This window comes from Pristis pectinata, chromosome 9, assembly GCF_009764475.1.
Source record: "Pristis pectinata isolate sPriPec2 chromosome 9, sPriPec2.1.pri, whole genome shotgun sequence".
NCBI lineage: Eukaryota > Metazoa > Chordata > Chondrichthyes > Rhinopristiformes > Pristidae > Pristis > Pristis pectinata.
In genome coordinates, this window is record NC_067413.1 from 63,944,584 (window position 1) to 63,966,032 (window position 21,449).

Below are 21,449 nucleotides of genomic sequence, written 5' to 3' on the forward strand. Positions count from 1 at the left end.
TGAACATCTACTCCATGATCAATCTAACCTTTCCTTCCTGCACAGCCTATAACCCTCCATTTTTCTTACTTCAATGTGCCTATCTAAGAGCCTTTTAAAAGTCCCTATTGTATCAGCCTCTACAACCACAAGTGGCAGCGCATTCCAGGCACCCACCACTCTGTGTAAAGAACCTACTGCTGATATTATAGAATATATAGAAAGTAGAGGCTATACTTTTTTTATTCATAATCTGCTCTGTGCTTAAGATGGCTGCTGATCTCCTTAAGATGGCCGCTGGGCCTCCTTCAGCTTGAGCGCGGGAAACTCTTAGTGCGGGAAACATATAGCTCATTAAAGAAATAGTTAGCCCATTCCTAGGGAGACACTTTTGATTTATTGTAGCTCATTAAACAGATGGTTATCCTATTCCTAGGAAGACACTGTTGATCTATTGTGTAGCTAATGGTCGTTAGGGCTAGTGCGACTAATGATTTTGTAGCAGTTCTGTAGCTGATACTTTTCATAACTGATAAGTCAGGTGCTAGCGAGTCTTAGAACTCATAAGCAATAGAGACACATTGTAATGTTTTATAACCGTTAGCCTTGTAGCGAATAAGTCTAGTATTGTTTTATAACTGATAATTCTGTAGCCTAATACCAGGACTCCCAATGCCCATAAATAACTGGGGCACCCCGTGATTTAGTCATAATTCTGTAGCTAGTACCAATACTCCCAATACCCATAAATAATTGGGGCACCCTGTGATTGAGACAGGAAATGACTGTGGCGAAAGACAAATGGTTGTGAGCCAGGAGACAACTGTGGGAGGCAGCAAGTAGTAACGGATGAAACTGTGAAGATAAGAGAGGACATGATGGATTGTAACAATGTAATTGAGCTAAGAAAAAAGGTATTTAAAAAAAAGGCCCTTGAGCTTTGCTTGGGGGCAGTCAGAGAGGACAGTAGTCAGAGAGTGACTAGTAACTGGCTGTCTGACTGTCACAACTTTTCTTTGCAAATACAAGTTTAACTTCTTGAGTAATCTTCTGCTTCTCCTGGTCATCTATTTATTGCGGGTAACCACGACAAATTTGGTGCCACGAACAGGATCAGAAAGAGACCCATAAGAAAAGAACGACAAATCAAGGATACTTCCTAATCCCTAGGGGACCCCCATGAGACCAGCAGAGTAAAGGGTGACAACCCAGAAAAAAGATAAGTGTTTTCGCTGTTAATTCGGACCAAAACTCTGTTGGGTGTGGGAGGTCTCCAGACGCAGAAGTATTAAACAATTGTCGAAGGGTCTCTCCGATCCAAAGAATCTGGCATAAATTGAAATTAAAGAAGACTCAGAGGACTGATCAAGAAAACTGCACAGTGGGGTGAGTAGAATAGAAATTGATTAAAGTAAAAATTCCACATGGTGTTGGTAAGTCCCTGTGGATACCACCTCGCAGGAGACGAGGGTCTGAACGGGCAGGGCCCCTGTGGATACTGCCCTGCAGGGAGCAAGGGTCTGCACCGACAGGGCAGAAAGTCCTCGTGGATACCGCCTTGCTGGAGACGAGGGTCTGAACGGACGAGGTGTAAAGAAAAGTTCTGCGGATACCACCCTAGGAAGGGGTCTGCACGGGCGGAACAGAAGAGGTAAGAACCTTTTGATAAATTGGATAAGATTAAATAATACAAAAGCCGGCAAATTGGGCAGTAAAAATTATAGAGTTAGGTGTAGAAGTAGTATAGGAAACAATAGCGCTAACAAGTGAGTTGAGATTCTGAGAAACACCCTGTAAAACAACATGACGGGAAAAGGAACTGCAGTTGAAATATTAAAAAATCTCCAGTATCCAAAAGTGATATCACAAAAATTTCAGAGAAATGGGAAAAGAGAACCAAAGATCTAGTTACAAAGTGGCCAAAAGAGGGAACCTTTGACTTAAGTCTGTGTGAGGAAATGGAGGGGTTAATCAAAAACTACAAACCAAAAGACAAATCTGAAAAAAAGGAACCAGAAGAGGGAGCAGGAGGCGGAGATACTAAAACTCTAGGATGGAAGGAGAAAGAGTAAGAAAAACATATCAGGCACCAATAGTAACTAGACAGGGTGCCAAAGAGTTAGAAAAACAATTCCCTATAGAAGAGGAGGTAGGGTCGACTCTATATCCAGATTTAAGAGGAGCAGAAAAACCCCCTCCCTATCCAGATGAAGGGAACCTGAAACAATGCCTGGTAGTGAGAGGACTGCTGGAGATAAGAAGGGGAAGAAAGAAATCTAGGGAGAGAACAAAAAGAGGAGCAAGAGAGAAAAGCAACCCTGGAGAGGCGGACATGGTAGAAAATACAAATAGAGACAGAGAGTGGCGAGGAGTCAGAGGATGAAATAGAAAGCCAGGGATCGGGAAGAGAGAGTGGGATTACACCCCCTACTGGTAAAAGGATGACAGCCACAGTACACTCTTTGGGTCCCAGGACCCGGAAGGGTTAAAAAATAAATTACCCAGTATATACAAAGGAGCAGGAAAATGGATTAGAGCCTTTGAGGATGAGACCACAGGACTTTTACTGGCAATGGGTGACTTGAAGGCACTACTGGTAAAGGTGGTGGGAACCTTGAAACTCAGAACTGATGATTTCAGCTGGCTTATCGAATGTGGCAGACAACCCAAAGGTTGATGGAAGCGGTTCTGAGTTTCGAGGTTGTAAAGTATCCAGAAAGAAGCTGCAGTTTTGTAAACGGCAGGTGGAATATTTGGGTAGATTAATATCTAAGGGAGCAAAGTTGATAGTGCCGGATCAAATTGCAGCGATAACTAAGGCTCCTAAACCTCAGACAGTAGGACAGATGACGACATTTTTGGGAATGGTAGGGTACAGTTCAGACTGGATTGGAGAATATGCTGAAATTGTGACACCATTGAGGAAAACGATGAAGGAAGCTGGACATACAGACTTGAAGGGTGTTCTGCAGTGGAATGACGAGGCAGAAATAGCCTTTAACACTCTTAAGCAGGAATTGCAGTCAGCCCCAGCACTAGCTTTGCCTGATTATGAAAAGGTTTTTTCATCTCTAGTGTCGAACAGACAGGAAGGTTATGCTGCAGCAGTGCTGACACAGGAGACGGGCATAGGGAGAACAAAACAGCCAATAGCATATTATAGTGCGAGACTGGATGAGGTGGCACAGGAATATCCACCTTGTTATCAGGAACTAGCAGCATTGTACTATGCTTATGAGAAAGCACCATCTGTGACCATGGGTTATCCTGTGATTCTGTACACGCATCATAAGGTAGCAGAATTATTGGAAAAGGGAAAGTTTGTACTGACACCAGCCAGGATAGTTGCGTTTCAGATGTTGTTGACATTTCCAGACATAACTATACAAAGGTGTACCATAAGCTGATTATGTTCCACTGGGCTATGAAGGAGAGCCCCATGAGTGTGTAAGGGATACGATGATATTTGCCAAATTAAGAATGGACTTACAGTCAGAACAGTTGGATGAGGTAGATAAAAAGATTTTTTGTGGATGGCTCTTGCTACAGAGACCACAATGGAAATCACGCAGGGTTTTCAGTGGTGCAACAGGATCAGTCTCAGTTTAAAACAATTAGGCTGGAAGCTTGTCTGCAACCCTGTTCAGCTCAATTAGCAGAGATTAAGGCTCTGACAGCAGCATGTGAGATGGAGGGTGAGAAAGTTGATATTTATACGGATTCAGCATATGCTCATGGAGTATGTCATTTGTTTGGAGCAGTATGGAAACAAAGAGGGTTCAAGAAAAGCAAAGGAGACCCTATACAGCATTGTCAGCAAATTTTAGATTTAATAACAGCGATGATGAAACCTAAAGCGTTGGCTATTATAAAAAGTCAGGCTCATAAAAAGGGAAATGACATGGTGACAAAGGGAAATCAGGCTGCAGATGAAGCAGCCAGGAAAGCCTCTGGATGTTGTTTGGCTGTTATTGCACCTCAGGTGAGTCTGAGTCCAGAACCCGTAATGGAGGACATAATTGAAATACAAGGTAAGGCAACTCTAGCAGAACAAACAATGTGGAGACAAAGAGGAGCCAAGCAGAACCAGGAAGGCTGATGGAGCACAGATGACGGTTTGTTGGTAGCACCCACCCCTTTGTTGACTACCCTCATTTCAGAGGCACGTGGGCTAGACCACTGTGCAAGGGGGGAAGTGATGAGAAAGATAAAAAAAGGTGTCTGCGTACTGTTTGGGGAACATTGTTGTACTTTTATACCAAATAACACCAGCCCAGAGGGATCCTTTGCTAAGGTGATGAATAAACCGAAAAATTTGAGGAAAGAGGTTAAACAGAATGCAGGGTTTAGACATCAGTTTTTTGATTGGCTGGAAAGTTAGGTGGTTGGGGAGCCTGGTTAACCAAAATTGCAATGGTTGTGGGTATGGCATTGCTTATGTCTACATTTATTTTGTGCTGCTTCCTTCCACTCTTTAAGTCCTTTCTAGTGCGCGCCACAGTGAAGCAGTTTCCGATACTTCTGGCAATGGCTGAGTCGAACCCCCCGGAGAAGGAAGTTGCAACAACATACCTCTATGATCTGACTCGGAGAGATGTGCCGAATGGTGATGATAACAACACTGCGGATGACAATTATGTTTATGTTGGGAATAGTCTGTGAGGGCCTCAGGGTCTTTTTCCCCCGTCTCTGTTATGGAGGGATGGGTTTTTGGCCCTCTGGCCCAGGAAATAGAGAATGAATCCATGGGGCCCGTGCACAAAAAGTAGAGTATACCTGTTCTTGGGATGATTGGCTTTAGCATCTAAATACCATGCCCTTTTGAATTCTCTCTCTATGAGAGGCCACTAGGTCTCAAAGGGGGGAATATATAGAAAGTAGAGGCTATACTTTTTTATTCATAATCTGCTCTGTGCTTAAGATGGCCGCTGATCTCCTTAAGATGGCCGCTGGGCCTCCTTCTTCAGCTCGAGCGCGGGAAACTCTTAGTGCAGGAAACATAGCTCATTAAAGAAATAGTTAGCCCATTCCTAGGGAGACACTTTTGATTTAGTGTAGCTCATTAAACAGATGGTTATCCCATTCCTAGGAAGACACTGTTGATCTATTGTGTAGCTAATGGTCGTCAGGGCTAGTGCAACTAATGATTTTGTAGCAGTTCTGTAGCTGATACTTTTCATAACTTATAAGTCAGGTGCTAGCGAGTCTTAGAACTCATTAATAGAGACACAATGTAATGTTTTATAACCGTTAGCCTTGTAGCAAATAAGTCTAGTATTGTTTTATAACTGATAATACTGTAGCCTAGTACCAGGACTCCCAATGCCCATAAATAACTGGGGCACCCTGTGATTGAGTCATAATTCTGTAGCTAGTACCAATACTCCCAATACCCATAAATAATTGGGGCACCCTGTGATTGAGACAGGAAATGACTGTGGCGAAAGACAAATGGTTGAGCCAGGAGACAACTGTGGAAGGAGGCAAATAGTAACGGATGAAACTGTGAAGATAAGAGAGAACATGATGGATTGTAACAATGTAATTGAGCTAAGAAAAAAGGTATAAAAAAGGCCCTCGAGCTTTGCTTGGGGGCAGTAGTCAGAGGGTGACTAGTAACTGGCTGTCTGACTATCACAACTTTTCTTTGCAAATACAAGTTTAACTTCTTGAGTAATCTTCTGCTTCTCCTGGTCATCTATTTATTGCAGGTAACCATGACAATATCTCCCCTGAATATTCCTCTTCTGACCTTAAGTGCATGTCCTCTGGTATTGGCTATTGCCACCCTGGGGAAAAGGTGCTGGCTGTCCACTCTATCTATGCCCCTCATAACCTTTCACACCTCTATCAAGTTGCCTCTCATCCTGCATCACTCCAAAGCTCGTTCAACCTTTCCTTACATGTTCTCTAATCCAGGCAGCATCCTGGTAAATCTCCTCTGCACCCTCTCTGAAGCTTCCACATCCTTCCTATAATGAGGCGACCAGAACTGAACACAATACTCTAACACTTTTATAGAGCTGCAACATTACCTCACGGCTCTTGAATGCAATCCCCTGACTAATCAAGGCCAGCACACTATATGCCTTCTTAGCCACTCTTATCAACTTGCACGGCAGCTTTGAGGGACCCCAAGATCTCTGTTCCTTCACACTGCTCAGAATTCTACTGCCTTCATGCTCGTTCTTCCAAAGTCAATCACTTCACTTTTCCATATTGAACTCCACCTGCCACTTCACTCAACTCTGCATTCTGTCTATATCCTGTTGTAACCCATGACAACCTTCTATACTACCCATAACACCTCCAACCTTCGTGTCATCTGCAAACTTACTAACCCATTCCCCCACTTCTTCATTCAAGTCATTTATAAAAATCACAGAGCAGGGGTCCCAGAACAGACTCCTGCGGAACACCAGTAGTCACCAACCTCCCGGCAGAATATTCTCCATCTACTACCACCCTCTGCCTTCTGTGGGCAAGCCAATTCCAAATCCACACTACCAAGTCTCCATGGATCCCATGCCTCATGACTTTCTGGATGAGCCTACCATAGGGAACCTTGTAAAATGCCACACTGAAGTCCAGATACACCACATCCACTGCTCTACCTTCATCTATTTGTTTTCTCACCTTCGCGAAAGCACAGTTAGGCTCGTGAGGCACGAACTGCCCCTCACAAAGTCATGCTGATCATCCCTAATAAGACTATGCTTCTCCAAATGCTTGTAAACTCTGTCCATAAGAATCCTCTCCCAATAGTTTGCTCAGCACTGATGCAAGACTCACTGGTCTATAATGCCCAGGATTATCCCCACTACCTTTCTTGAACAAGGGAACAACATTAGTCATCCTCCAGTCCTCTGGTACCACTCCTGTGGACAGAGAGGATGCAAATATCATCGTCAATGTCCCATCAATCTCTTCCCTCACCTCCTATAGTAACCTGGGGTATATCCCGTCCAGTCCTGGGGACTTATCCACCCTGATGTTTATCCTGAAGCTCCACACTACCTCTTTCTTAACCTCAATATGCTCCAGCACATTAGCCTGTTCTACACTGACCTCACATTTGTCAAGGTCCCTCTCCCTAGTGAACACTGAAGCAAAGTATTCATTAAGGACCTCCCCTACCTCCTCCACCCCTAGGCACATTTCCCTCTATCCCTGAGTAGTCCTACCCTCTCTCTAGTCATCTTCCTCATGTACATATGGAACGCCTTAGGATTTTCTTTAATTCTACTTGCCAAGGCCTCCTCGCATCCCCTTCTGGTTCCAAGTCCCTTCTTAAGCTCCTTCCTGGCTACCTTACACCTCGTCAACCATGATTCCTTTACCCTACCATCCTTTCTGTCTCAATGGGACAAACCTATCCAGAACCCCATGCAAGTGTTCCCTAAACAGCCTCCACATTTCTTCTATGCATTTCCCTGAGAAAATCTGTTCCCCATATATGCTCCCAAGATCCTGCCTAATACCATTGTAATTAGCCCTCCCCCAATTAAAAACTTTCCCATATCATCTGCTCCTATCCCTGTCCATGGCTAATCTCAAGGTCAGGGAGCTACCGTCACTAGCACTGAAATACTCCCCCACTGAGGGGTCTGGCACCTGACCTGGTTCATTGCCTAGTACTAGATCCAGTATGGCCTGTCCACATATTGTGTCAAGAATCCTTCCTGGACACACCAAACAAATTCTGCCCCATCTAAACCTTTTGCACTAAGGAGATGCCAATCAATATTAGGAAGAAAGTCTCCCATGACAACAACCTTGTTATTTTCTCACCTTTCCAAAGTCTGCCAACTTATCTGCTCCTCAGTGTCCTGGTGACTATTTTTGGGGGGGGGGGGGGGGGGGGTGGAGAAGAGAAGAGAGAAAGGGAGCAGTTATAGGATACTCCCAACAGAGTGATCGCTTCCTTCCTTTTCCCATTCCACTCACACTGACTCAGACGACGATTCCTCCATGACGTCCTCCCTTTCTGCAGCTGTGACACCATCCCTAGTCAGCAATGCCACTCCCCCTCCCCCTTTTACCTCCTTTCCTATCCCTTTTAAAACATCTAAACCCCTTAGATACCTGGAACTCACTGCCAGAGGTGGAGGAGGAGTCAGATACAATCACCGTGTTTAAGCGACACTTAGAATAAGCAGGGCATGGAAAGATGCAGACTTAATGTGGGCAAATTAAATCAGTGTAAATGGACAAAAAGCTTGGCATGAACATCACAGCCCAAAGGGAGTGTTTGTCCTGTACCACTCTGACTCTATGACTGTGATAAGACTAAAAACTTCTGATTCTCTAAAACGAAGTATTTTTTCCATCTTAAATACATCCTTTGAGAACACACGGGGCTGGGGATAACATATTGGCATGGATAGCAGATAGGCCAAATAATGGAAAACAGTCAGGGTAAAATGGTCAATTTTGGATTGAAACCAGCAATTAATAGGTGCCACAGGGATTAATGCTGGGTCCTCAACCAATTACAAACCATATTATGGATATGGAGGAAGGAATTGTGTACTATAGCCAAACTTACTGATAAAAGATGGGTAGGTTTAGCAAGTTGAGGGAACCTTAAGGAATTTAGATAAGATTAAGAAATGTGGGAAAATGCAAGGTTATCTATTCTGGAAGAATGAAAAAAAGTTCTTATTTAAATGCAGCTAGACTACATTTGCCATACACATAGATCCTTGGGAGTGGTGTTGTTGGGGGGCAGAGCCTTGGTGCATGAAACAAAGGCTTGGGTGCTTTGCAGGTGCATTACCTAATCAGTAAGGCTAATGGAATATTGGTATTTATTGCAAGGTAGATAAAAGTAGGACAGTTTTGAAGCAACTGTGCAGAACACTGGTGAAACTGTACCCAAAATACTGTATGCCATTTCGGTCTCTGTATTTAAGGATGTATATTGGAGGTGGTGCAGAGAAGGCTCACTGTTGACTGTTGTGCAAAGAGATGTTGAGCTTAGATTAACTGAAGAATGGAAAATTATTCTTCTGAAACCAAGTGATTCTGAGGACTGATAGGGTGGCTGCTAAGAACATGGTTTCCCCAATGAAGCTGTCTAGAACCTGAGGGTAGTTTCCAAATAAGGGGTTGCTCATTTCAGATGAAATGAGACTCCTCTCATGGGAGATGTGGCTCTTTGGAATTCTTTTCCCCAGAAAGTTGTGGAACTAGTGTCACTAAATATATTCAAGTTAGAGGTTAACACATTTGAAGTACAAGAGATGTGGGAATGTGGGGAAAGAGCAGGTAAGTGGTGTTGAGGGAAATACTGCAACAACTTGATTTTAATGAATGGCAAAGCAGGTTTGTGCAGCCAATTTGCCCAAGTCCCGCTCCTGTTTCTCAAGTTCATGTACCCTTCAAGTAGGTCAGCTTTTAATCTTCTGTACTCAAAATATGGCTTGGACTACAAAATCTACTCAATAATTCAACCCCTTTAGCCACTGTATCATTCTGAAGGAAGTGCACTACAAAGTGTCCAATTTAACAAGGGCTTTATTGAATTGTACCATACCTTCCATCCCTTTGTGTTCTAGACCAACTGAAATAAAAATTTACTATCCATTAGCTCCTTTTGTACTATCCACTAGTGCTGTTCATAAACTGAAATATCACTTTATTCCCCCTCTGAAATCAGAATCTCCAGATGAGTTTTTCTTGGATCCACTATTGATATCACACTTCTCCATAATGACAAAGTGAAATTAAAATATGGCAGGTGATAAGAGTTTGGAGTTTCTTAATCTCACCAAAGAGTCCACTGACATCATATGCCCAATCTCCAAATTGATGTCAGGGCCCAGAACACTACAGTAAATGTTTCCACTGAGCCAAACAGCAGAATTAGTAAATTACAGATAATAGCTGAAGTTCCACAAATTTCTTTAACATCAGCTTTCAAATCAATACATTAAAAACTGGTAATCTTCAAATTTCTGAAATATTGAATAATTTGAATTGTCATTTTGGGACACAGGGATTTTGCTTTATCATGTTTAACATCTTGGGTTTACAAACCACTTTTTAAAGCTGATAAACTCTGATTGTCCTCAACCCAGTTAATTTCAAGTGATGTCTTTCTTAACAAGATTGTTCTAATGGTTGTGATTTCTAGCATTTTATATGATTTTTGATCCCTTAAAAGATCTGAATGGTACAAAATGAATATATTAAATGATAGACCATTTGTACAATGTTATAATGAAAGTGATTTAACTGAGTCAAATACTAGTTTTAAATTTGAACCAGGTAAAGTACATAGAGAGCAGACAGCTGGAGGAATTCAGGAGGGGTGGCAAGATAAGCAGCATCTGTGAAGATAAGAGGGACAGAGTTCCTCCAGTTGTTTTTTTAAAATCTCCAGATTATCGCATCTGAAGTCTCTTCTCTTTCCATGTTATATAGACAAATGGAACAGTTGGGCAAGATAGATTGAAAAGATTGAGACACAAGAGACTACCGATGCAGGAATCTGAAGCAAAAACATTTGAGGAATTCAGTGAATCAATGATGCAGGGTCTCAATCTGAAATGTCAACTATTCCTTTTCGTGCACAGATGCTGCTCGGCCTGCCGAGTTCCTCCAGCAGTTTTTTTCCCCCCTTTGAAAAGATTAATAGGTTAGGAGTAGCAAACAATGAGTTATGATCTTCTTTATACATTTGAGTACAATCCTGGTGTCTACTGTAGCACAGCTGTTTCCACCAAGTTACGTATATGAGTAGACTAAAAATGGGCTTTTGCTACCAAAAAGATTAGCATCTGAAGATGGGAAGAAAATTAGAATTCAGCAATTAGAAAGAGAATGAGAAGGAACCAGTAAGAGGCATAACAGGGTGGTTTTCAGGAAAGGGAAATAAGTTGGGATAAAAAAATCATGAAATCAAGCCACATTTTATACCTTCATGGCAGGAAAAAAAATCAAGGGGGAACCAAATGTCAAGTAAGAATATGGTATTTAGAAGATATTAATATTGCCAAATATCCAACATTGGAGGAAAATAAAAGGTAACAAATCCCCTGGACTTGACGGCCTACATGCTAATACTTTAAGAGTTGAGGCTACTGAAGTGGTAAATGCATGATTTGATATTCCATTTACCCTGTATTTAGGATGGTTCCTGCTGCTTTGAAGAAAACAAACATTATAAGTGTGAGGAGGGAGACAAAGGAGGAAACAACAGACCAGTTAGTGTGACATTTGTAGAGAAAATGCTAGAATCTATCAGGGATTGAAAGCAAAGCAATTAAAAACTGTGATTTATAAATACAGGTTTACAAAAATAAAGAATGTTTGAGACTAAATCAGTAAGATAAACGAGGACTCAGTGGATGAAACAAGACTGCCTAGACATGTAACACTTAATATATTAGCGTAGAAACACAGCAAGCAACTGCAAGAAATTGGAGTAAAAAGTTAAAGTATTCTTATAGTTACCCAGCTTTGCTGGGACTGCATATGGACTACTTGTATTATTTTCATCTGCTTACCCAAGGATACAAGTCTTAAAAGTGCAACAAAAATTCATTGGAATGACTCATGCTGCACACCTGGCCCATGGCTCCAAATTTGGAAGAGTTGGAAGGACAAGTGAACCAGTGTCAGTGTCTTTTCCCAAGTAAATGCCTGAGATTAACTAGGACCAACTGCTACATCACTAGCAGTTGGTCCTATTTAATCTCAGGCACTTACTTTGGACAGGCCATATTGTTTTCATGCCTGATAATACGCTGAGTTCTGCCATGGAAAAAACACCAGGAGGACAATGGAAAAAATTAAAAAGATGTGCTCAAAGCCTTTGGAGAAGTGCAACATCCTCACTGACTCCTGGGAATCTCTGGACCATGATTACTAAAAACGGAGGACCATTTGGGGGTAGTGTTGAGAACCTTGAGTCTACACATTGGAAGCACAAAGCAGCTCTGCACAAGCAGAGGAAATTACACACAAATTATACATCTGCCTGCTCCATAAACATGTTTAATACGTTTAGAAGAAACATCCATGCTAACAATGATTTATTTTAATTTAATCATACCTTGCTGCAAAGATTTGAAATAAACCGAAGTTTGCCCTTCCATCTTCATCAGTTTTCTGCTGTTGTGGTGCAGGTGACAACTGAAAGAAAATAAACCATTTGTTACAGCAGTAAGATTATTTTTCCCTCAAATACAAATCTGACGAAATTCAAGTAAAACTCCTAGTTCACTCACCACCACCATAAAGTGCAGACAATGCATGTTGTTGATTTACAAGGTTAGTATATAAACTAAACAAGTCTGTGCAACTGATCACCAAAGACATTGTAAGAATGGTAGGACACCAACAATAGAAAATGTTTTGTGGGTTGGGGAAGGAGTAATTTATGAAGACAAGGAGTAATCTTATGCTGGCCTTTTAAGAAACTTCCAAGCTCTGCGATTCTTGCACATCTACATTTCCCATGCAGTTCTGGTCACACTATTATAGAAAGACTATGCAAGTATTAGATAGGCTAACAAATATTCTCATACTGAAAACTAAACTTCCAGGTTTTGCTAGTATGAGAGTGAGGTTAATTTCTTTGAAACAAAGGAGACGGAGGGAAGATTTAACTGAAGTATAAATAATTACAAGGAACCTGCAGATACTAAAAATATTTGCTTTGTTTGGAGACTAATGGCATCCTTCCAGCAGCGAGGCTTTTTTTGCGCACCCCCCCCCCCCCCCTTCCTCAGTTGAATCGCCACATCCCTCCTCACAGTTGTAATTGTTTTCTTAACCAAGATTGTTAACCCAATTATTCCCAACTTTATTCTCCTTCTTCACTGGGTGCAAAACATTTTAAATCCAATGCAAGACATTTTGTTTTTAATTCAAAGTTTGTGGGTTTCACAGGCTTAAGGCAGCATTTAATTGCCAAATCCCAATTACCCTTGAGAAGGTGGTGGTGAACTGCTTTCTTGAACCACGTCAGTCTTTGAGGTGTGGGTATACCCACAATGCTGTTAAGAGTTCCAGGATTTTGTCCCAGTGATAGTGAAAGAACAGATGTATTTCCAAGTCAGAATGGTGTACGATTTGGAGGGCAACTTCCAGGTGGTGGTGTTCCCATGCTTTTGCTGCCTTTGTCCTTCTAGCTGGTAGAGATCATGGATTTGGAAATTGCTGTCCAAGGAGTCTTGGTGAGTTGCTGCAGTGCTTCCTGTAAATGGTATTAACTGCTGCCATTGTGTGTTGGTGTGTAGTGAATGAATGGCTGCGGATCAAGCAGGTTACGTTCTATATGGCATTGAGCTTGCCACACATATAGTGCCCCATCAATACCAGAGATTTCTATAAAAATTGTTCCCAACCCTTCACCTCTCCATTCTTTCCGGTGACTCCCCAAACTAAAGCATCAATTTGCTGGCCTCACCTTATCTATTCCTTCCTGTAATCACTTAACACCCTTCTCTAAATTGGACACTGCATCCTGTTGTTGGCCTAACCAGTGATCTGCAAAAGTTTGGGTTCTTAGTTGTACATTATGTCCCAATTTATGTAAAATAAAAGTTAATGTTGTATGTGTTTTTATAAATATAACCTGGTCTTCCACTATAAAAATGTGTTTCATGACCAAATCCCAAGAAACAAATTCTAATCATTTGTACAATTTGTGAAGAATAACAATGGTAATACTGGCTATTGGTTGATGGTTCAGTTGCATTTTAAATCATACGCTCAGACTGAAATTCATTTCTGGCTCTTAATTCGTCTTACCTCTCCTCTACTCCCATCCCATTCCCTCACCACCACCCACCCACCGCCCCCCCCTCCAACCCACCCCCACACAATTGCACACAAAGTTGTATCATCACCATTTCCAATGTTAGTCATTTACCAAGTTTAATTCCAGCACATTACCGAGAAAAGGACATTCTCTTTGCCAGCTTCTGCGACCAACTTCCATATTGAGAAAAAAATTTAATTGATATTCAGAAAGGAAGAGTATATTTTAATGAATCATTGTTAAATTATTCCATGTTCAATATTTAACATTTTCAGATATCAGATACTGCTCTAATTTTTTGACATTAACTGTTGGTAATAATTCATATAGGTACACCAATTACGAGTCACCTCTTTGTCCCGATATTTCAGCAACATCAAAAAAAAAGTCGGAAGTAATCTGCAGGAAGGGTAGCCTTTGTGGAGAAAGAAACAATTACATTTCTCATTGATGACCTTTCATGAGAGCCAGGAAAAGATTGGAGACTAAATTTTAAAATGTAGCAACAATGGGGAAGGGGAGTCGAGAATCAAAGGAGATGTCTACAAGAAGATACAAAGCTGGAGAGATTAAAACACAGAATGAAAGTGCAAGGCAACTGAGAGCATTCTTCTCCTTTTCCTCGATTCTACTTGCTTAAGAGCCTCTTAACTTTAATTTTCAGTTCTGAAGTTTGTCAACCTGAACTACTAGTCTACAATTTGCTCTATGCTAAGCAACAGCGTTTGTTGTGGACCTCAAAAGAAAGCTCATGTCATTAAGTTAGCCAATCTGTCCTTCACATCAAAGAAATGTCAAAAGGAATACTGTATGTCAAAGGAAAGCAAAATGGAAAAGGTATAATTAACATTTCAGAGATTATACAAGTACTAGAATTCTGAAATATACTCATGATCAAGACAGAAGGTGAAATATCACTTAAAATATTAAAATTCCTAATTTTGTAGTATTCAAATGAAGAAATCAGAATATGCATACAAATCATTAGGCTTTTTATGCCCAGGTAGTTTAAGCAGAAATCATAGGTTAGAATGTTATGTACTCATATCTTATGTAAGAGATTTTCAGGGTATTTTTTTAAAAATGGAGCCAATTGTCAAATAGCTTAAACTTGTACTAGTTTAAATGATTTTCTTCAATTCAGTGGCAAGAGATGCTCATACATGCAGTGGAATATCTGCATCAAATTACAGATAAAGACACCAGTTTTACAGCTGAAAGATGATAAAGTACCAATGTTTGCCATTACTAACAAACTCCAGGGTTGTTAACTTATTTTCCATGCTATCTGAACAGTAGAATATTTCAGAATTTCCAACACCTCCAGCATTACACTTATTAATGTCTGTGCATATCGTTTTTCCCCATTTAGCAGATGAAAGATCATTATCCTGAAACACAATCTCTCTATATATAGATGTTGACTGACATGAAAACTTCAATTCTCATTTCAAATATCCAGAATCTGCTTCAATTGATTTTTACTGTGTTTGTGCACTGTGACCATGGTAAGGACATATTCTGAACATTTTCAACCAACAAATGTCTTACCTTTATACCACTATCCTTTAACAGGAAAGCTTTAATCATAGGTTCAGGAGAAGGATTCCCCCAGGCATCACAAAGTTGCACAACCAAAGGCTTATCGAGAGTTTTACCATTGACCACTGTGATAGGCTAAAAATAAAAATGTACAATAATCTCTTATTGCTAAAATTCAAATACGTTAAACACAAAAAGAAACTGCAATGACATTGACCAGGTGGATCAGTTATCATTGTTCAAACTCCAAAAACAAACCAATGCATCCAACTAGAGCACTAGACTTCAAAATATCTGGAAGGCTCAATCTATTAGTTCATTCAGCTGCTATGGTCCACAAGTCAAGCAGCAGAGATTAGTCTTGATATTCCTCAACATTAGTCTGGGCTGGGAAATTTCACCTCCTGCATCCTGCACTAGTTTTTAGATTTTAAAGTTACTCAATTATTTATGAATGTTTTTAGGTGTCCATAATTAAATTTTACATTGCTTTTAATTATGTACTTCAATGTGATTGGTTCCTGTTTAGTGGTGATCCACAGAGATTGCCATTGGGACCCTTGCTGTTTATACTATACGCGAATGATTTGGACATGGATGTAGGTGACGTGATCAGCAAGTTTTCAGACGACACTAAGATTGGTGAAGTTGTTAACAGGGTGGGAGGGTATTCTTAGGCGGTAGGATGATATTGATATGTGGGTGAAATGGGCTGAGAAATGGCATATGGAGTTTGTGAGGTAATGCATTTTGGGAGTACTAATGAGGCTAGGACATGCACCGTGAATGGCAGGGTCCTAGGGAGTACTGAGGAACAGAGGGACCTTGGTATGCATGTTCAAATATCCTTGAAGGTGGTAGCGCAAATGGATAACTGGTTGAGGTGGCATATGGGATACTGGACTTCATCGGTCAGGGCAGCAAATACAAGAGCAGGGATGTTATGCTCCAACTTTATAGAACATTTGTCAGACCTCCGCTGTTCTGGCCACCACACTATAGGAAGGATGTGATAGCACTGGAGAGGGTGCAGAGGAGACACACCAGGATGTTGCCTGTGATACAGTGTTTCAGCTGAGGAGAGAGAGTGGAGAAGCTAGGTTTGTTTTTCCTGGAACAGAGGTTAAGAGGGGACATGATTGAGGTATAAAAATTTGAGGTGTATAGATGAGGAAACATTTCCTGTGCCTACCCTATTTCAGACAGATTTAGGGGATTTGAGAAGGTCCCTCTTCATCCAGAAACCTGGAATACATTGCTACCACCACTCTCTCCAGCAAAGGCATTGACACCATTTAAGTGTCCAGATGAACACTTGAATCATTGAAGCACTGAAAAATACAGGCCAAATGTTAGAAGATGGGATTAATGTTAATTGGGTGACCACTACTTTTCACAGACATGGTGGGCTGAATGGCCTGTATCTATGCTACATGACTAATGTTAATAGTTTTTAAAAATGTTTCAGAATGCTGGAGACATACAACAGTAAAAATCATTCAACATTTAAAGCTGACAAAGCTGGGGGCAAGGTTTGAGAGGCAGTCAAAGCTGTCAGGGCAGCTTCAAGGGCAAGACATCCTCCCTATGCTGGAGACCCTCCTGCCACTGACACCACCACTAAAATCCTGGATAACTTTGCATTGGAGCCTAAAAAATAGTTGACTGGAGGACAGCAAACAACTCTATTTGAGGGGACTGGTCAGTGAGATCAAGCTTGCTGATCTTTATAGTCTAAATTTTTATTAAGCTTTATTTTGGCTTACCAAACTATTTTATCTTCAAAAATTAACAAATTGGCAAAAAATTGCTTCCTTTTCATATTTATTCTCTGTAGAACATTTAGATGACTTCATAAAACTTGGTTGCAAGCCAGGAATAACCAAAGCTTAGTGACAAAATTTTAACTAATCAACGTTCCTCCAGCCCTACCAAATTCAGATTTTTGGTCTGGTAAAACAATGAAACTGCTGCATAAAAAATTACCTGCAGATTTAGCCATTTGTGAATAACCTCCAAAAACATTTGTAAATAAGAAGATTTAAGTGAATATTCATATATTTAAGGTAGTCTAATTACTCAAATTTTACCTCTTCAGTATTTCCCCAGTCAAGGTTGGAAATCTGGGTTGGAGGTCCCGCAGTCAGATGAATCCTTACATAGTCTACAAAATCTCGCCAAGCAAAACAAATTTCTTTGTGACCAGTGGTTCCTGGTAAAAACTTTATTCCCCGAACAACCATAAGCTGGTTATTTTCCTAAAAGTAATAAAAGAATGATCTCACAATCATATAGCAGCCATCATATACATGCATCATGTATCCATACAAAGGCTTAAGACACTTAATCAGGAAAGCCATGGTTTGAGGCATTTAAACCTTTAAATGCCAAAATTTGTATTGTCAGTATTTTTATTAAGAAAAAAAATTCTCAAAGTTATCTTCCCATATATTTAGGAATTTGGAAATATACTGCGATAGTTTTTTTTAAAACAAAATGTTTAATTCTGAACAGAGCACGTCAAATCATACTGCCCAAATATTGGATGTAGAGCATGGGCTTGAACTCAGCTCTGCAAAATAGTGCTTTAGTAGAAAGTGTCAATATTCAACCATCTACATAGTCACAGCCTGAAAAAAAAGTATTTCACAAGAGTATCATATATCATAAGCTGCTGCTATGATGTTTTCAAATACAGACATTTTGGAGTTAAGGTACTTATGAACACGAACAATGAATTAAATAAAATGACACATGATCAAAATCCCTTTCACACAATGAGGCTATTTGATATGAAAAGTAAACCAATGTCCTATGAAATTGTAACTTTACAAAAAGTAATAAGTAACAACTACACAAAACTATACAAGTGCTTCCCAAGAAAATATATTTAAATTATAGGAACTTTGGATCCAAGGAAATGTACTGCGCAATGCTCTCTAAACAGTCCGATGAGAGTAAATCTTTGTTAAGACAATGCAGGTCCTCCTGTGCTTATGAACGTCCAACATACATATACCCCGTACGTAATGAGCATTTGGGAGACTGGTGAGGTGGAGTTGCCAGCTGCTGCAGGCATCTTCTGCCAGGTGGGAACTCTGTTCACAGCTGCATTTCTGACTTGTGAACTGTTCAGGTTAGGAAAGGGTGATGCCAGAGGGTTGTTTGTAATATACATGAATGATTTGATTATAGGTTTGGGTGGTACAAGTTCACAGATGACCAGAAGATTGTAGTCATTGACAGGTGGAGGGTATTCTTAAGCTGCAGGATGATACCCATGTGTTGGAGAAATGGCAGATGGAGTTTAATCCAGATAAGTGCAAGGTGATGCATTTGAGTACTAAGGCCAAGACAAATACACCATGAATGGTAAGCTCTTAAGCAACAGAGGAACTGAGGGACCTTGGTGTGCAAGTCCAAAAATCCTTGAAGGTGTCAGCGCAGATAAATAAGTGGTTAAGACATATGGGATGCTGGCCTTCCAATGAATGAGGATAGGGAGTTATGTTCCAACTTTATAAAGCATTGATCTAGACCTCACAGAGTTCTGCATACAGTTCTAGTCACTACACTATAGGAAAGATGATATAATGCTGGAGAGGGTGCAGAGAAGATTCACCAGGATGTTTCTGGGATGGAGTGTTTTAGTAATGAGGAAAAGCTAGGTCTGTTTTCCCTGGATGGAGGATATGAGGAGATATGACTGAGGTATATAAAAGTAGAAGGGGGTATAGATAGGGTAGGTTTCAGGCATCTTTTTCCCCTTAGGAGGTGAATAAAACCAGAGGACATGGATTTAAGATAAGCAGTAGGAGATTCACCCAAAGTGTCGCAAGTACCCGGAATGCACTGCCGGAAAGAGTGGTGGATGTGATGTTGCTAACACATTTAAGACTAAATTCTGGCTTATGGGATAACTACAATGTTATGGAAAAATCTTTTGCAATGGTATACAATATAAAATATTCCCTATCAAAAGGCAGTATGCCAAGTTTTATTGAAATATAAAGGTTTTACCTGCCAAATGATTTTTAATGAACTCTTGTCAAGTCCTTCAGCAGCTACTCCCAATAAATTTACACAAGAAGATGTTAGAGTCTGAATATGATTGCCATGTCGATCAGTAAGCATTGAATCTAAAAATCAAAAAAGGATTTTACATTCAGGATGAACTTCAAGTTGATATTAACATATTAAAAAATTACACGACAGAATGATCAAACAAAGTGTTACAATTGAACAAAACTTACGTATTTCTCCTTGCAGTTCTTCACCCATCTGGACAGTGCTTAATCCTTTCAAAGAACATTTCAAAAGCTTAGGCTCATCTGGCTGTGGTCTTTTAAGAAAAAAAATTGTACCACATTAAATTCAATTTAAAATTATAAATACAGCTCAAAAGCCCCATAGTTTTCTCAGGACATGCTTTCAAGTTAAAATGATCTACCTGTTGATTCCATAGATGCGATTTATTTATGGGTCTCAAATCTGATGACAAAGTATTTCACTATGCTAGGATCCTTCTACTCTGTATTTTTACTTAGGTTTTCTTTCTTTCCCATCTCCCTATTTCTAATTCTCTTGACCTTGCCTTGCACACGATTCAGTTATATTTCTCTACTATACATCTTCTACATGAAGGATAGAAGATATTCTAATGAAGTGCAGCATCTGCTGTAAAAAAAGGTAGCAATTTTGAAAAAGAATACACCATGTTTTCATATATTAGAATAAAGGGGGGGGGTCAAAAAACAAAATCACAGCATGACAATGTACAAAACTTATGTAGATTGAATGACCTAAGCATCTGCTTGAGCTCATGGGATTCTGAGCAAAATCCACCATGTGGATTTAACAGGTAATATAGACACAGATGCTTGCAATGACACAAGTACACGAATAGGATTATTACACAATACCGTATGTGCACAATGTTTGGAGTTGCTGGTCCACGAAACCTGGTCAAAATTTCTCCCATGGTAATAGTATTCTATATTATCAATGTGCCAATAGTCTACTTTAATAACTATCTGTCTCCCTCCAATACAAAGATACTGAAATCTTGAGAACAAGGTCAGACAGAATTTGCAGAAGAAAATTAGTTTAAATTTTTTCTCTCCCCCGATATATGCCACCTGATTTGTCAAGGATTTACATTTTCTGCTTTTACTGGATAGACCCTCAGGCCACGACTGAGGTTTGTTGGGAATAAGTAACATTTTGCCTGTGAGAATAGAAATTCTGTATCAATCACTCATCCCAAGTTTTTGTTGTTGTTGAGAAACAGTAGCCTTTGCATAAATTAAAACAGTGTAATAGTGCAAGAGAGATTTTCAAGCATCTAATCCATACCTTGTAGCACATACAGAGACTCATTTACGCAACTGCATCCAAGTGGAATGCATAGTGATCGGACTGGTAAAAACAAGTTAAAAGTTCTTTTACTTACTTCACTGTAAATGCACTCTCCAGTGAAACATGATCATCTTGGTATGATACCTGACAATAACGCACATCCTTAACAGAGCTGGGTACTTTTACGTCAGGCAATAATCCTTGAATTAAATGTTCTCTATTTATACGTGGTGTCCAGTTGACCTAAAATTTAAAATAACCAAGCATTTGATTAAAGAAAAACAGCGAAACTTCAATGGTGTCAACAAACCATTAATTTGAATGTCCAGTGGTTTTAAATACAGATTAAATTAAACTCAAATTGTACTGGAAAAGTTACAATATGAAAATTGATTTCTCTGAATTTGAATAATATTTGAATGTAAAATTGATACAGAAAAATGCAAAAAAGTGTACAAAGTGAAGATGGCAATGAAACAAGTTTTGCACCATAACAAAATGAGCCCAAATTAAACGAGCGTGAACTAGTTCCAATTAAGAGGACAGCATAAAAATAGCAGCCTAATAACAGGATATGGAGTTGAGCAATTTATGCGTTGAAATGTTTGATCTACAACACGCCCAGAAAGACTACATACGATATATAAAGTATCTTAAAATTTTCAAGTAGACAAATTCTGAACTTGGAAGACAGGATACCACACGATGCAGAATGTGGAAGGGCATCTGAAACAGTCACATACCGACTTAAATGAATGAAATAGCTTTCAAAGTATCAACCAAATGAAACCAAGGA

The 21,449-nt window shown here is 40.0% G+C and overlaps 1 protein-coding gene across 1 annotated transcript in view; it reads right to left on the reverse strand.

Annotated features, from left to right (window-relative positions):
- The window catches only part of smchd1 (structural maintenance of chromosomes flexible hinge domain containing 1), a 131,405-nt gene that overhangs the window by 46,073 nt on the left and 63,883 nt on the right, over positions 1-21,449 (reverse strand). Inside the window, exons 26-31 of the mRNA XM_052022954.1 lie at positions 20,748-20,896; positions 19,549-19,637; positions 19,316-19,434; positions 17,386-17,553; positions 15,305-15,430; positions 12,041-12,120 (exon numbers count right to left, since the gene is read on the reverse strand). Of these exons, the coding sequence (XP_051878914.1) occupies positions 12,041-12,120; positions 15,305-15,430; positions 17,386-17,553; positions 19,316-19,434; positions 19,549-19,637; positions 20,748-20,896 (731 nt within the window). The remainder of the gene's footprint in view (positions 1-12,040; positions 12,121-15,304; positions 15,431-17,385; positions 17,554-19,315; positions 19,435-19,548; positions 19,638-20,747; positions 20,897-21,449) is intronic.